Genomic DNA, 16,972 nt, shown 5'->3' with positions numbered 1-16,972 from the left:
TGTTCCCCTCAGTTTTACGAGGGTTCAGAGGACACGGAGCCCCAAGCGGTTCAGTGGCAGCAGATGGCAGAGGTGGTTCTCCAGGTGCTGAGTCCCAGTGCCTGGCCCCCTGGGCCTGCCATTAGCCCTCAACACCCCATCACCCTGCCCTGGGGACTCTAACCCCCGCCAGTGGTCTTCCTCCAGAGGAGGGGGAGCGGCTTGCAGGGAGAAAGTGCCCACAAGATGTTTTTTACATGGAATCAAGCCCCCCACACCCACACATACATGTGTGTACACACACCAGCAGCAGCATAGGAGGAGGCCCAGGCCCACGCACACGTGGGTCCACCCGGGGCCTCCTGGGTGAGGCATTTCTGAGCCTCTGGCTTGGCCTCAGTAACTTGGTTGGGATACCACTGAGCTCGCGGCCGTGATTGGCAGGTGTGCTTCCTTGAGAAGATGCTAAGGCAGAAACTCACACTCCAGAGATGTTCAAAGCAGCCTCTCATGTTCACAGTGTCTAGTTCAGTAGGGGCTTTATCTCCGCAGTCGTCGCTTCCGGTAGCCCCAGGGCGGTAGGATTTCAGGGGAGCTGGAAAAAGAGCAGTTAAGACCATGGGTGGTTTGTGGGCCAGGGTGGAAGTACATGCATTCCGTCTTCCTTGTTGGACTCTGTTTCCTGTTTGGGTGGTTTGGCTTTTCCTGTCCTTTTAAATGCAGTTAGGATGGGAAGAAGGGGGCAAAGCCAGTTCTGAGGCCATCACAGGACAGAAGAGGATAAACGAGGTAACGAAAGGGACTCTTGGCAGATACGAGTCCGGCGCTTGGCTGCTGTTGCTGTTTGGGTCTGCGGTGCTCCTGGTGTCCCTGAGAATAGTTAGAGCCTCTGGTTAAAGGAAAAGGGTGGGTTCCAGCTAAGAGATGCCACGTGCAGCGCTCAGCGCTGGCCTTTCAGTGGTGACGGGTGTGGGGATTCACACGATTGTCCGACGACTTGGGGCAGCTTCTGGGCTTTTCCATCTGCTCATTACAAGACATCCAAAAGGCGGGAAAAAGCTCAGGGAGAGTCCGGAGGCCTGACACACAAGCTGTTTGTTCTGGTGCAAGGAGACGATGAGGGGTCGGGAGTAACAGAGCTGGGTCCGAATTTCCAGCTCCGCCACTGACCAGCCTGGGGGCCGTCTGCCCATCGCTGAAGCTGCGGAGGCTCTGGTTTCGTCCTGTGAAAACGGAGATGCAGGAGTCACACTGTGGGCCCTTATGAGATAAGTTCCTTGTGGGTGGTGCGCAGGGGCCACAGCCTGCAGCGAGCCAGGTGCTCTTCTAAGCCTCCGGGGAGAGGTTTCAAGAGGAGGAGTTAGGCGTTATCATTTAGCGGGTTGACTGTTTTGGGGTTTCATTTTTGCTTTTGTTTTGCTTTTCCCCTTTATTTGTTCCTTCACAGCTAGGCAAACTTTGAATTAGGGAAAATAGAAAATAAACTTTGAGAGAAATTTTGAAAGCATTTTTAGATAGATAATTCTGTACACTCCTATGGTTTCCTTGAATAATCCATCTCTATTAATTTTTGGCACTTTGAGATCCTAAATGATTCTTATTTATTAACTAGCACCGGTTCTGCAAAGACTGCCCTTGGCCCAAGAGTTCTTCCTAAACTACCTCAGAAAGGTAAGATTCACCTTTTTCATATTTGCATGTAATTAGAGTGGCCCTGTCCCCAGGGCCGTCTGTCTCTTTTGGTCACTGCTCTGTCCCCGATGCTCAGAGCAGCACCTGGCACGTGGAAGATGCCTACTTAATCTTTGTTCAGTGAAGAAAAATATGAGCTCAAATTCTGTGATTAACCAAATACCAAACTTTTCCTTGAAAAACACAGTGCCTTTTCAGAAGATACAGGGTTAGAATCCCCAGATACTGTTTCTTCTCCTGCACACATGATCAGAGAGGCCTAGGACCCAGGACCACCTCTGCCACTTACTAGCCCTGTGGCCCGGGCAGGGGACTCAGGCTTCACTAAGCCACAGATTCCTCCCCTGTAAATGGGGCCAGGACACCTACCTCACCAGGTTTCGTAAGGACATTATAAGATCATGCTTCAGAAAGTCTGGATTTTGCTGACTGCCATCCCCGTGTGGTCATTTAACATGTTCCTCTCTCCTCTGTCGGTTGGAAGTTGGACCAAGAGACCTGATCAGATGTAAGTTCAGGCTTTTAGCAAGACTTCTTCCCAAGTGGTGCCGTGTTCCTCTCTCAAGAGGGACATGCCATCCGATTATCTCTCTTTGGGTGACGCTGGCAACTGCTGACATTCAAAGCCAAGATCCATTCATGTATCCTCAGTTGAAACCACCCCCACGCAGCCATGGGCCAGTGGTCAGGCTGGGCCGTTGCCGTACTCAGCTGGTCCGCAGCTTTTGGTCCCAGCTGGTAGGTCTTTCTCACTGAAGCACTCTGCACTTGGCCTGTGGGCGCCGTCCTGTCCTTACAGCACAGACAGTCCCTGCCACCCTCCCGTGCTGGCCCCTCCGCCTGTCCTCAGCCTCCAGAGGTTGGCTGGGTCTTGGTCACCTCTCTTCTGAAGCTGCCCTCACTCCCTAGGGGGCCCACCTTGGCATCTCCACATCTGTATATCCAGCCCGGGTGTCCCTCCATAATCTAAGCTCATGCACCACAGCCGGTGTAACATCCCTGCTCAGGTGTCTTATAGGCTTCTCAGACTGAGGTTCTGAATGCACGTCTGCTACTGTTCCCTGTCTGTTACAGGCAGTATCGTCAAGGTCCAGGAGTTTGGGCCTTAAAACCTATGCGAGAAGCTCAGCTCCGTCCCTCCTCACACGCCCCACCCCCGTGCCTCCACACATACTGTTGGCTCTCCCTTCGTTATATCTTAAAGTCCAGACACTTCTCACCATGTCCACGGCTCTCGTGTGGTCTAAGTGACCATCATCCCTTGTCTGGACTATTGCAGCCTCTTTCCTGATCTGCCTTCCTCCACCGTGGCCCTGCAGTCTTTTCTCAGCAGAGCAGCCAGGGTGATCTGTGTTAAGTCGGGTCACTCCTGTCCCTCCCATCCAGTGGTTCCGTCTCACCTGGGCAAAAAGAAGCATCCCCAGGTGTGTTTCTGAGCCTCCTCAGCTGGAGGCAGGGGGCATCTGTGATGTCGAGAGGGAGGGAGCAGCAGCTCCTTCTCCTGTCCTCCCCTCCCCCCTGCCCTCTCCCCATGGACTGTCCTGGCCACCCTTCACTCTTTCTCTCTCCCAAGCATCACCCATTTTTAAATCCTTTGGACACCTTTTAAAAGGCTTAATTAAAGCTTTCTCAGCTGGAGACTCAGACTGCTGCACAGAGCCATTTTTTTACTGAGTTGTAAAGGGCAATGTTATAGAACTTGAACAAAGTCACCATAATTCTGGACTGTGTACAGCTTCCTGGTCCCTTCCATCCTTCCATAGTTGTCACCACGATGCGGCCTGGTTTTCCCACTCGGCATTTGAGCATATGTACTTTTCCCGGGTTCATGAGCGCTTCGTGAGTGTGGGTAGGCTGCGTGCTCTTCTTCCTTTACTCGGCGTCTCCTTTGTTGGAAATGTGGGCTGGGAGTGTGAGGGCTCTTCCCTCCTCTGCCTCCTCCTCCTCCTCCTCAGTTACGTCCTTAGAGTCCTTTCTCAAGACCAGAACCGTCGTAGCCGCGGGGAGGGTGGCTCAGCGGTCCCCATCCCGGGTTGCTTTGCAAAGTGCTGTGTCCGTTTGTTTCCGTCCGGTCCTGCCTGCGTGAACCAGCTGCACCATAACCTCCCAGGCCTTCGCAGGGGGTGGAATTGTTTTGCTCTTGGTGTGCCTGACTCCAGCAGTCTACTCTGTAGAGTCCAGCCTGGGGGAGAAATTTGCTTGTCCGCCCTTCAAAGGTAAGAATGCAGATCAGAAAGGACTTTTAATTAGAGAGGGAAAGCACAAAATCAGCCGGGAAATAAAATAGCCAGAGATTGAGCAGGCTTCCCTAGAGGAGAGCCTGTCTCCTTTCTTATTTCTTCTACTTATAAAAATAGTATATATTCATTCCAGAAGATTTTAAAAATACAGATAAGCAAAAAGAGGAAAATATAAACCACTTGAAATCTTACCATCCAAGACAATTTGGTTTGTCCTTTCAGTCTTTTTCCTGTGCTTTTTCAAAGTTACTATTTAAGCTGATTTTTGTTGCATGATAAATCAAAAACATTTTCCATGACATAAATTACATAACAGCATGACTTTTACTGGCTGCATATTATTCCACTGACTGATATGGTGACATGATAAGCAGTCCTTCCTCTTCCACAGTCACCCAGTTCATGGTTTTTTCTATGACACAATGCTATGCTCAGCTGCAGCACTGGCATCTTGGTGCCTGGCTTTGATCCCTTTTTGAGATAAATTCCTACAATCGGATTTGCATGTTTTGAGGGTTTGGGCTGCCCAGCATTTATAGTTCCTGTTCCCCCTGAGGGTGGCTCACAGTTAGGCTTTCCAAGCCCACTGCCTCAGGGACTCCCCCAGCCTCTCTCTCACCACTGCAAGCCTCAGACTTTTGTTTACCCCAGCTTCCAACTTCCACGGGAGAAATCTGATCCACCTACTGTCACTTTGTGAGCCAAGCCACATCGGCCGAAGCTCAGGGGCCAGCCAGGGAGCAGGATGCCCTTAAATTTGATTTCCTTAGGAGAGGACATGGCTGGATGGGCCACGAGCAGAAACAGCTGCAGGACAGCTTGTGACAATTTATGACACTGGGGTTTGTCGTTTCTTTCTTATTTAAAAATAAAATTTTAAGAATATCTTTCTGAATGTGTTGTATTTTGAGAATAAAATTCTCAGTTTGACTCACTCAGTGTGCCTTAGTCAGCCATGTCCTCACTGAGCACATACTATGTCCCTGAGGAGTCCTGGCCTCAAGCAACCTTGCCTCACAAGAAAGATAATACTGTGATAAAATACGTAGAGCCTGCTAGGTCCTATTGGCAAATTCTTTGCATATATCAACTTATGTTTTAGAGATAAGGAAGATGAGGCACAGAGAGGTTGTATTATCTGCTCAGGGTGACACAGCTAGTAAGTGGTGGAGCCCGACTTGGAAACATTTCCTCAAGGTCCCAAGTTCCACTGGATAGCGCTGTGCAAAGAGCTCTGGGGATGGTTGGACAAATTGCAGAATCTCAGCGCCATGGAGTCCCACACAGCCGTTAAAGAGGAGAAGGAGGAACTGACTTAGAATTCTCTCAAACATATTAATTGGGAAAAAAGCCAAAAAAAGTTGCAGGCAGTGTATGTATCGTAATCCCACTTATGGTTAAGAGGGAATTCATAAGCACACGCATGTGTATCACCAAAAAGGAACAGAGTTTACCTCAAAGGGGTGGAGGGTGAGGGTGGTGAGAGGAGAAACCTTTTACCTCTTACATGGTGCACGGATCATATAAAATGTGGGGCATTAATAATAAATTTTGATACCACTTTAGAATGGAATAGAATGCAACATTTAAAATTAGGTACCGCTAGTGAAGAATTATTATTAGTGTGGCAAATACTCTTGCTAAAATAATGTATAGATAAAAGTAGATAAATGTTTTATTTATGGAAAACAAAAGACATACAGAAGAAAATAATATCAAAATATTTTAAATGGCTACACTTAGGTGATAGACTTATGGAAAACTTTTCCTTTAACTCTTTACTTATCAATTTTCTGTAATCTGTTTATATTTTTTTATTGAAGTGTCTTTGATTTACAGTGTTGTGCTAGTTTCTGGTGTACAACATAGTGATTCAGTTGTACACACACATATACATATACTTTTTCAAATTCTTTTTCATTTTAGGTTATTGACTATAGTTCCCTGTGCTATCCAGTAGGACTTTGTTGCTCATCTACTTCATATATTGTAATTTGTATCTGCTAATCCCAAACTCCTAATTTACCCCTCCCGCACCATTCCCATTTGGTAACCATGAGTTTGTTTTCTACCTCTGTGAGTCTGTTTCTGTTCTATAGATAAATTCATTTGTATCATTTTTTTAGATTCCACATATAAGTGATATCATATACTTGTCTTTCTCTGTCTGTCTTAACTTCGATTAACAGAGTAATCTCTGGGCCCATCCATGTTGCTGTAAGGCATGAAATCATTTGTTGTAAGGTTGATGCCTCCCAGCCTTCCACCTTGCATTTAAAAAAAAAAAACAGGCTGTCCGTGCGGGGTCTGGGCTGGGCGCTGCGTCCGGGGCGCTCACCCTGGGTTGGTTCTCTTCCGCATGACCACGAAGGAGGGCAGCCCTCCCCCCAGCACATCTCCTTCCAGTGACCCCCTCTTTGTGCTTACTACCTCCAGTGGCACTAAGGAAAACAGAAACCAGCCATCATCTCTCCCTTGACAAATCCAGCATCCCACCTGAAATCTTCCAGAAATCGTCACAGTTGGCAGAGTTACCGCAAAAGCCACCACCTGGAGACCTGCCCCCAAAGCCCACGGAACTGGCTCCCAAGCCCCAGATTGGAGACTTGCCACCTAAGCCAGGAGAGCTGCCCCCCAAGCCGCAGCTTGGTGACCTGCCCCCCAAGCCCCAGCTATCAGACTTGCCTCCCAAGCCACAGATGAAGGACCTGCCACCCAAGCCGCAGCTGGGAGACCTGCTGGCCAAACCCCAGACGGGAGACGCCTCGCCCAAGGCTCAGCCGCCCGAGCTCACCCCCAAGTCACACCCAGCGGAGCTGTCCTCGCTTGTCCAGAGGCAAGCCTCCGAAGACGCCAATGACCTCACGCCCACCCTGCCAGAGACCCCTGTGCCGCTACCCAGGAAGATCAACACGGTGGGTGGGCACCGGGCCTGGGGGTCAGGAACCGGGCTGTGGACTCGCAGACGGGCCCAGGGCCTGCCTTCCCTGTGACGGCAGGACCTCGGCCTCTTATGTTCCCTGACCTCAGTTTCCTTGCATACAGCACGGAACCAGGCCAGTGTCTGAGTTCATGGGCGATCACACGCAGTGACGAACGAGCAGTGCCCAGTAAACACTAAGCAAGGGGTCACTCTTGTCCAGGAAGCTGAGAGTCACAGGAGAGCAGTCCCCCTCCCAGGGTCAGCACCTCCTGCTCAGTGCTTCTCACTGCATCTTCCTGGAGGAATTGGACGCAAAGCCCAAGGAGACTTGCACCAACAGAGAATTTGGTCTGAAGTCTCCCATTCCATCAATTTCGTGCACTGCTTTCTACTCTATAATATATCAGTTTTACTGTCATGTAAATGCTTTTTTTTCCCAAAAATTTTTTTGGAAAAATGAAGCTCCAGTAAGATGCTTGTGCTCTGTCTGTCCTGCCCATGGCCACACCCCGCAGGGGCATGAGCACCCCCGCGAGGAGCACAGTTAGTGGGGGGAGGGGAACACTTGTTAGTGTCCTATAAAGACAAGGTTGCAATAAAGTGAGTCACTTCGGTGCTCAAGGAAAGGTGAGGAGAGTGAAACCCATCCTCCCCAGGTGGGAGACCACGCACGCGCCCATCGGCAGATGCCTGCTCTTCTTGGGAGGCAGTCTCCCAAGACACCTGAGCACCACCGATGGCCTTGACGTCCGCACAATTCCAGTTTGTGCTACTGCACACTCGATCATTTTATTATCTCATTTAATCCTATTATAAATAGTCGTACACAGCCCTTCTCGGTTGTTCCCAGGGTCAGGAGCTGAGAGGACTAAGATCTCCACTCGCCACAGCTCTGCTGGCTTCTCAGATGCCAGCCACTCCGGCACAGCCCGAGGAGGTGGCTGCAGAAGGGAGCAGGTTGTCAGGGTGGCCGAGGGGGAAACCAGAGGTCAGAGAGGAAAAGCTTGACCCAAAACGCTTACAGACACCGCTTGGTTTCTTAGTATTAATTACTTAACAAGCTGGGTGCCAGAAACGTCCTTTAGGAGGTCATGTCTCTGTTTCCATCTTCCTGTTTGCAAAGAACTGGAAGTCCCGCAAATAGAAGCCCAAGTCAAAATGGATCAGAAACTAAAACGTTTTGGGGAACTGCCTGGAGTCCTCGCAGTCCTGGGGTGCCCCTGCCCTGTGTAACCAGCCTGTGCTGACTCGGCGCTTTGCGTGAGGGGCTAAGAAATGTGTCTGTGCTGCATATTCAGTGTGCAGAAGCTGCACGCCCTGCTTTACATCACGTTTCCCCAAACCATTTTTAGACTCTGCTGTCATCTCCGCGGCGCCCGCTGGGCAGGGAGGGGCAGAGTGCTTCACGGGTTTCGGTGAAGCCAGGTTTTGACCCCTACCCATGATGTCCGCTCCTCAATGGAAGTGACCCGTGCCACCCACCCCACACCGGGGGCCTCCCCCTGCTGATCGCGGCAGGGGGCTGTTATATCTGGAGAGCACACAGGGCCTGGGGCACCTGCCCACGTGCCTCCCCCCTTTCACAGCGCAGGCACTGCCCCGAGCTCCTCCTTTCCGTCACTCCGTCCTGTGAGCTAAAACCCTGTTTCTCTCCTGAAGGGGAAAAGCAAGGTGAGGCGGGTGAAGACCATCTACGACTGCCAGGCGGACAATGACGACGAACTCACCTTCGTGGAGGGCGAGGTGATCGTGGTCACCGGGGAGGAGGACCAGGAGTGGTGGGTACGTGCCGGTCGCGTCGTCACCCGGGGCCCGCCGCCACCCTGGCTGCCTGGAGACCAGAGGCCCTAGGAACCGCCCGGGTTCTCAGCGGCTGCAGGGGTGGCCAACATCCACGGCTGTCCGGGCTGCGTCAGGAGTGAGCCTCCAGGGGGCACCGGCAGGCAGAGGTGCAGGGCCGGCAGCCTCCTCTGCATTTCCCAGCGGATCGTTTTCTGACCCCAGAGTGGCAGGCCTGCTTCCTTGGCAGCCTGAGCCCCCTCTGGCCCAGAGGGACCCAGTTCTGTCTGCCAAGAAAGGGACGTGTGATTCGCAGTTGAGCCAGCAGAACCTGCGGATGCCCAGAAATACACATGTACACGCATGCACACACATGCACACCTTTGGCTTTCCTTCTTTTGGGCTCAGACAGTGACTTCAAATTCATGATCACAGCTGTAGGGATTTTGCTTGGACTGAAGCAGTGGTTCTCATCTGGGGCAGTTCTGCCCTCAAGGGGACATGTGATGATCAGGACCTGGGAAGGGTGGATGCTATTGGCATCAGGTGGATAGAAGCTGTGGTTTCTGCTATATCTCCTACAATATTTGTAAGAGACCCCACAACAAAGAACTGTCTGGCCCCCAAATGTCAAGAGTACTGAGGGTGAGAACCCCTGGACTAAAGCAGTGCCGTGTGTCTGTCTGTCTGTCTCTCAGAGAGACGAGGTAGGGGTGTCCCCGGTGCTGCTTCTGTTAGCAGAGTTGGGCTCGTCATGGGGCCGGTTGGAAAGCTAGTCGAGACTCTTGACAAGCCATTGTCCCTTCATGTATAAAGTGAGGCTCACTCTGTGCCCTGGATAAAGCACGTCCCCCCTACAAGCCATAGTGTCCTCTTCTGAAAAGTGAGACATGAGTAACCGTCCCTCACAAGGCTATGTAAGGACTCGTGTGTGTGACACCAACTAAGTCCCCATGGAGGGGTCGGCCGGGCCTTACTGTTAACTCCGCTCTGCAGTTGAGAGGCTGGTACACAGTAGCCCGGGTGGCTGCCCAAGGCCACGGTAGGGAAAAGAACCAGCCCTGGGCTGGACACCCAGCTGTGGCTCCAGCCACCCTGTGCCCCACAGGTCCTTCATGGAGGGAGATGAGAGCTGGCCTGGCTCTAAAAGCCACCCTTCTCTCCCTGTAAGTGTCACTTGAAGGCTGTCATTATTCTTCCTCATGGTAGGATTCTCTTTAATGCAGTAGATACTGACGTAACTGAGATACTTAGACACTTTTTGCAGGTACGTGGCTTACAGGTTTCAGCAGCTGCCGACAGAGTTGCCATAAACCTTGCCACCGTCCACTCAGACTTTCATTATCCTTCCCCCACAGCAACGAGAAAGCAAGTTCTTGGTACCCAGCAGTCCTTGCCATGTGTAGCATGGTTCGTGTCATCTCTCAGCAAGCCTGAGAGGAGGGGGCTTTGTAGCCCCGTCTGACAGACAAGGTGCTCGGCATGGTTTGGAAGGGTGGTCAAGCACCCTGGCTGAGGGTGAGCGTGGGCTCAAGGCTGCAGCCTGGGTGAGACCTTGGCAGGTCACCCCACCCCCGGGCCGCTGTCCCTTCCTGTATAAAGTGAGAGTCACAGGATATCGGTCCCCCAGGCTGCCTGCAGGTGGAGTGACGCACGGGGGGTGGTTTGGGCGGAGCGGGTGTCACGTGCTCTCATTTCACCGATGGGGAGGGCACACCCACCTCCCACCCAGGTCTGTGCCCAGGACCCCAGGTGCTCCTACCCCCCAGGCTTGTTCCAGGGCAGCCGCCAGCCTGACGCCTCTCCTTTCTGCCTGCAGATCGGCCACATCGAAGGGCAGCCTGAGAGGAAGGGGGTCTTTCCAGTGTCCTTCGTTCACATCCTGTCGGACTAGCAAAAAGCAGAAACTTCCGATTGTCCGCGTCCTTCACGCCCGACTGCTGCCTCCACGTAACCCTGTGCACACCGTGTAAATAGCTGCTGTTACTGAATGAGAAGCTCACGGAAGGGCCACCTCAGGAGGGGACAGAGTGTGTGTTGTAAATACCCTGTGGTCTTCTGCCTTCGCCAGTGTTAGGGCAGCCTTGGGACCCGGCGCGCCTCACTGGTTTGCCAAAGCCATCCGTGGCGTCTCGCACTTACATCTCTCTCTATGTGGTTTTCCAAGCAAACAAACAAAAACAGGAATATAGGAACTGCTGGCTTTGCAAATAGAAGTGGTCTCCCGCAACCGTTGAAGGGCATAGAATTGACTCTCTGTTCCTAACAATACAGTATTCTCAATTGTGTTACTGAAAATGCAACATTAGCAAAGAGGTGGGTTCTGTTTTCCAGGTGAAACTTTTAGCTCCATGACAGACCAGCCTGTAGTTACCCGTGTACACAGTTTACAGCTACAAAAACTTACTTTGGTATTTATTACAGAAAAGTGCTCTGTTAAATGTAAGTGTTATTCCTTCAGCAAAACATTCACTGACCCGAAACCTTTGGTGGCATTTTATAATGCCCACAGCCTCATCGTGCAGGTTTAGACAAGTGGGTTTATACTGTCTTAAGAGAATGAGTGCCCGCCCCTGAGATATTACCTCATTATGCAAAAACAACATATCCTTCATGACTATTTTCACAGAAGTTTAAAACACAGCTGATGAAGTTCAACTTTCAGGAACCAAGGACTGCCAGAAAATAGTAGCCTCTACATTATGCATGCGTTTAGAAGCTTACCTGAAATCTGCCTTTTATAAAGGAATAGTATAAATAAGTTGAACTGTGCATTTTTTAAATTTGATTGCCATTAAAGCAGAAGTTATAAGGCTGCAACAATATGTTTCTAGTCATTTGGCTTTCTCAAGAGTGTGACTTCACATATCATCATGAATTAGCATCTTTCAAATGTGTTAAAGCCCCTAATGTTTCAGTTTTAAATTCTTCTTAGTTTTGTTCTTGACAAATTTAAACTTTTAAAAGTTTATTCAAGCAGATGACGAATTTAAAAGTCAGTCCTGTACACCATCCCCACCCCCCCTCCCCAACCCTGCAGAATCCAGGTGCTGAAACCAGCCTTTTCCTTTTTCCATTCTCTTTACTGAGGTCGTAGATAACGTTTTCCGATCTCCAGCTCTGTTCAGCGGACACGTTACCTTCAAGTCAATTCATAACCAAGTTTTTGAACGCTGCTCTGAATCGCACTGTGAAACAGCGTCTTCCTGCCGTGAGTCTCTGCCCCTCTGGGCTCTCCTCTCACCCCCGCCGCATCTGTCAGACCATTAAGAACCTCGTGAGTGTTCCGGTCTTTTAAATCAGTATGAGTTTTGGGAAAGAACAGAGTCACTTCACTCCGCAGTCAGTGGGGCTGCTCCCTGATTCCGAGGCTCACGAGTCCTTCTGGTGTTACATTTGCTTAAACTGCTAGGTTGGCAACAGCACAGAGAACTAATATTTTTAAGCAGATAATCTTGGCAATGAATGAGAAATGTTCATTTCACAGAAGCACAACTCCCAACCAAACCCTGAGGGAAAGCCCTCTTTAATAGAGTCACAATGCTCCGTGAATAATTTCTTTCTGCTTAAGTGATTCCTATGAGAACTCTGAATAGCCACCTAATAAATAAACCTTGCATGACACACCCGCAACATACCTTATCAGCTGTTACTGGAAAGTGATTTTAAGCAGTTGCTTCCTCGGCGTCACGGCGCACGTGCACCCCACACAACGTCAGGCAGCGGCCGACGTGCTGGTGTGTGTGGCGGACCGTGTTCGCAGCCTCTGTGTTTAAGCCACTCAGGTGTCAAGGCAGGAAGTCACCGTCCGAAGTTACTCAGTGTCCCAGTGCGTTCACTTAACACTTTTTTCGGTTGCATTAAAGCACTATTCATTTTTGTGGCCTGCACTATTTTCAACTGATCTCAAAATAAACTGGTTTAAAACACATGCACACACGCACGCACACACGTGCGCGCGCACACACACACACACACACACACAAGCTAGATGTCTAAAATTACACGGAATCAATGTCTATTCTTTGTCCCTTTAGGAGCAACTTTCACGCAAATGCTTTTTTTTAACACTTTTGGGGGTTTTTTCTGGTTTCGTTTTTGTTTTCCATCAGGAATTTGAGTTCTCTCTAACCCAGCTTACCGTGGGACATAGGAAAACTGGGTCTAAGTACCTTTGGTGACCTTGGTGGAGTTTGAATCTGGTATTGTCCTTAAACTCAGTGAGCCACTATCTGCAATTTTGTACATGATAATAGAGTATTTTGAAGGTATGGAACTTTATGGGAAAAATAGCTAATTAGTTCTTTTTTCCCCCAAAGGGGAGTTATGTTCTGCAAATAGTGTGTGTCTTATTTTACTGTTGAACAGCAATGGCTATTTATTTTTTTATTGCCTAGAACTTCAGCCTGTTGTGTAGGGATCCCATAGCACCACCAGTGAAATTCCGAACTCCCATCTGGATGTTACGATCAAAACATCAGTACACTTGTCATTTCACACGTATTTAATGTGACAGTTTTTCAGTACTGTATGTGTTCATTTCTACTTTTTTTAATATTTAAAATTGCTTTTAAATAAACATATTCTCAGTTGATCCCAAACATCTGACATCAGGCCATTTTGTGAGTTGTCCACTACTCTTCTGATTGGAAAAAAATCAGAACTTCACTTGGCTGTGCTTTTGGGGATGTGGATAACACAAGTCATTCCAGCTTCCACGGAAAAACTTACTTTGGGGGTGTAAAAATGTGCATCACTTTCCTCGGCTTGCAGAACATGGACCGCGGTGTTTTTGTCTCTCCTCCCCCGTCCCCAGTTCCCTCTCCCACCTCCAGGTACCCAGCCCCACTCCTATTTATGTACAGGGCGGGGGGGCCTGCACATCATGGTGTCATGAGGATCACATGTTGATACGCTCCTCCGTGGTGCCCAGCACGGACCTGCCGCTGTGCGTGAGCTTCTGTCCCATAGCTGTCACCGCTGAGACGACCGCGCTGAGCAGACCTGGTCCAGGCATCGGGCCTGAGTCATCATATCTCACCTTCAACGAGCCATGGGGAGCCTCCGTGAGCCTCCCAGCTCCAAGGAGCCTGAAAAGGAGGTTTCGGAAGGTTTGTGATAGGGCAGCACCTGTCATGGCTGGTGCACGACCAAGCCGAGGGCCCAGGTGAGCAGTTCTGTCTCCGAGGCTGCATCAGGATCCCTGCCCGACGGGAGACAGCCTCCATCCCAACATCCCGGCCAGAGGAGCGCAGCAGCGGGATGCAGACCAAGACCACGGCCTTGAAGGTCCCAAAGTGCTGGTCTCAGTGTTCCTTTTGTTTCCTTTCACGAAAGGCCGTAGATCCGAATGGCTGTTCGCACACGGCCACAAGATAAATCCTGCGGACGCGCTGCCGGGGAAAACGGCATGGAAGCCAGTGATATTCTGTCAGGTTGTATCTGGGAGAGGCTCGCGTGACCATCTGGGTGTTTCCTGCCAAAGGGCAGCTAGCTTTCCTTCTAATTACAAAGTGTTACGATGTTTGCTTGGTTATATACTGTTTTAAACCTGAAGCAGTCTCTGTGAAGTTAATGGACTGGCCTCGCCTGTGTGCTGTGAGCCTGTCTCCAGGGACACTAGAAACAGGAGGGCACTCTAATCCTTTGGGTCCTTTGGGCACGGGACGGTAGATGGGCCGCTGTTTCCTGTACGTGGAGTCAGTCCTCTGGGAGGCAGAAGGCCTCCTCGGGCACGTCTTCAGATGAGGAAGCCCACTTGTGGGGCTGAAGTGACTTGCTCAGGGTCACAGTAAGTCATGGCAGTGGCGTGAGCCCAGGGCTTTGTGGCCTTGGCACCAGCCTCTCCCACCCCGTCCTCCTCAGCCCTGCTTTTCTCTCCTCTCCCCTGACCCTGTGCCCTCCTCTGTAGTTTGTCTTCTTCACTCCCAGGATGCATGTGTGTGTATGTGTGTGTGTGTGGCAGAGGGAGGCTGGGAGTGATAATTACTGGGTAATTCAACCGATTCTCCTCTGCCTGCTACCCCCACCCATGTGTTCGAGTCCATCCCCAGTGGGAATCTTGATTTCCCCGAATCTGCAGTGTGTAGGTAATTCGGAGCCAGCAGGCGTGCCTCGGCTGAGGACATGTCCGCTCCCACAAGCGATAGGTGGACAGACATGTTCAGGGCCTGGCCTCTGCAGCCTGCAGCCTGGCGTGGAGGTGAACTCTTAAACCATGTCTTCTTACCCTTGCCTCTGATGTCCGTGCATCCACCAACACTCCTTGTGTCAGGACGACGCCAGACCTACGGTCGCAGAGACTCACCCTACACTCTCCCCAGGAAGCCCAGGCTGGAGAGAGGGGTGGATAGCAGTGATTACTGGGGGACTCACTGGGCAGGGGGCTTCCCGGAGGAAGGGGGTCTGCACCCATCCTAGAGGCCTGTATGATCGATGGAGAAGGTGAAGGCACATGCAGGGCCCCCTGGAGAGTCATGCGCCCCTCCTTCGCAGGGGGCTGGCTCCCCCACGGCAGCAGCTACCCTGCACCCAGGGCTCCATGTGGCCGGGGCGCCAGGCCAAGTGCCTGATCGTCACACTCACACTTATCCCAGCTACATTGAAGCTGAATCAGTGTCTTCCCTGTTTTACAGTTTAGTAGGAGACTGATGCTCAGAGAGGTTACGATGCAAGTTGCTAAAAGTCAAGTCACTCATGAGGGGCGGGGGCCAGACTTGAACCCTGAGGTCAGGGCTCATGTGGCTCCCAGCCGTGAGTGACCTTGTGCCGCCTCTGCTGCTGTTGTGACCCTGGCTGCCCTTGCTGAAGAGAAGCCTGGTCGGAGCCGGCCCACCCCGGCCTTGTCCGGACAGGTCGGCCCCAGGGAAGTGTAAAGCAGGACGTGCAGTGAACTTTGCATTCAGAGAAGGGACGGCCTTTGCCAGCAGGGCCCCAGGGTGAGCATTTCATGGGCAGCTGCTCTGCAGAGGTCACGCTAGCGCACGGTGTCCTGGGCGTGTAGCGTGTGACGGAGCAGAAAGCCGCAGGTCTGCGAGCACAGCAGCCCCATCAGCGAGCACTGAAACACTTAAGCTCCTGAAAACAGGAATTAAGGCTCAGATAAACACAGCTGTTTTGCAAAAAAAATCTTAAAACCACACAGCCAACCCTAGTCAGGCTCAGAAGGCCAAAACTTTGACCTGACGCAAACCTGCGTGGGGAGAAGCCCTGTTCGGCTTCACACTTCATCCGACGGGATTTCAACTTTCCCTTTACAGCTCCCAGCAGCTCGGAGGATGAGAGATGGAGACTGTCGTCTGCGCGTGGGCCTGAGATACAGCAGAGCTGGGTTTTGAGATTTGGGCCAGCATCACCTGGGGTCCTTGGTATTCAAATCAGATTCCTGGGCCCCGTCCCTGGAGATTTGGAGTCACAGGAGGGGGCCGGGAATCTGCATTTACCCAGCATCCCCAGGTGGTCCCCATGTACTTCCCAGGGGCATGGGTCCCTCTCAGCCTCCCCAGAATGACAAGAACTTTAAACCTTGCCTTCCCCAGTGACAAGTGAGAAATCAGAGGCACAAATCTACTCAATGCTTGACGTGCGGTCAGTGATCTCTAAGTATTCCCTGCATGAGCGGGCACATGAAACCTCCAGGCCAAAGTAAGTAAAAGAGCCCCCCTGCTGAAAACCGGGGTTGTGCTGGGGGAGAGAGGAGGGGGCTTGTGTTAGAGGAGGGGGGTAGCATCCCCCTCCAACCAAGGGTCAAAGCCAGATGGGAGCCTCTGATCCACGTTTGCTCTGCCCACTCGCCCTGCAGATTGCTGACTCCCACTGGGCACACAGGCGGCTTGACAATGGACCTCTTTCTATGGTGCATTAAGCTGCAGAACAAAGATGCACAAGAATACATTGTCTGAATGTGCAAGCTTAGTTCCTGCTCAGCTGGAACCACTTAGAAAACCCAGACACCAGGACTCCCCTGGCCGGCTCCGCCTGCGGAGAGCAGTTGACGGCTTCCCTACCTGGGTCCCCTTTTTCGGCTCTGCCACCCTCAGAAAGCTCTAGAGCTGACAAGCCTCAAGAACACCCAGGCTGTCCTGCTGGAGCCAAGGTCGAGGCTGGCCCGCGCCCACGTTGGGGTTGCCGGGTGGTGAGAGCCCGCGAGGAGAGGGGACAGGAAAGGAGTCAGAGGAGGCAGACAGCAGGAAGAGTCGCAGTGAAGTTGGCTGACAGTCTGTCTACTACAGGTGACATGCATATGCCCTGGGACCCAGGGTTCCCAGATAGAATTTGTGCATGTGCCAGACAAAAGAATATGCTATCAGGTCCATAGCAGGCCTGCTTATAATAGTAAAAACCTGTAAATGACCCAAAT

At 51.3% G+C, this 16,972-nt stretch overlaps 1 protein-coding gene across 7 annotated transcripts in view; it reads left to right on the top strand.

Annotated features, from left to right (window-relative positions):
• Nucleotides 1–13,207, top strand: part of ASAP1 (ArfGAP with SH3 domain, ankyrin repeat and PH domain 1) — a 312,023-nt gene extending 298,816 nt beyond the window's left edge. For all 7 annotated transcript variants that reach the window (XM_074353079.1, XM_074353081.1, XM_074353075.1 and 4 more), the window contains 4 exons: nt 1,592–1,650; nt 6,348–6,826; nt 8,494–8,616; nt 10,433–13,207. In XM_074353079.1, the coding sequence (XP_074209180.1) occupies nt 1,592–1,650; nt 6,348–6,826; nt 8,494–8,616; nt 10,433–10,507 (736 nt within the window). In that variant the 3' untranslated portion in view covers nt 10,508–13,207. The remainder of the gene's footprint in view (nt 1–1,591; nt 1,651–6,347; nt 6,827–8,493; nt 8,617–10,432) is intronic.
• Nucleotides 13,208–16,972: the final 3,765 nt, after the last annotated feature.

Source organism: Camelus bactrianus, chromosome 25 (assembly GCF_048773025.1).
Source record: "Camelus bactrianus isolate YW-2024 breed Bactrian camel chromosome 25, ASM4877302v1, whole genome shotgun sequence".
Lineage (NCBI taxonomy): Eukaryota > Metazoa > Chordata > Mammalia > Artiodactyla > Camelidae > Camelus > Camelus bactrianus.
This window is presented reverse-complemented; position numbering and strand designations above follow the sequence as displayed.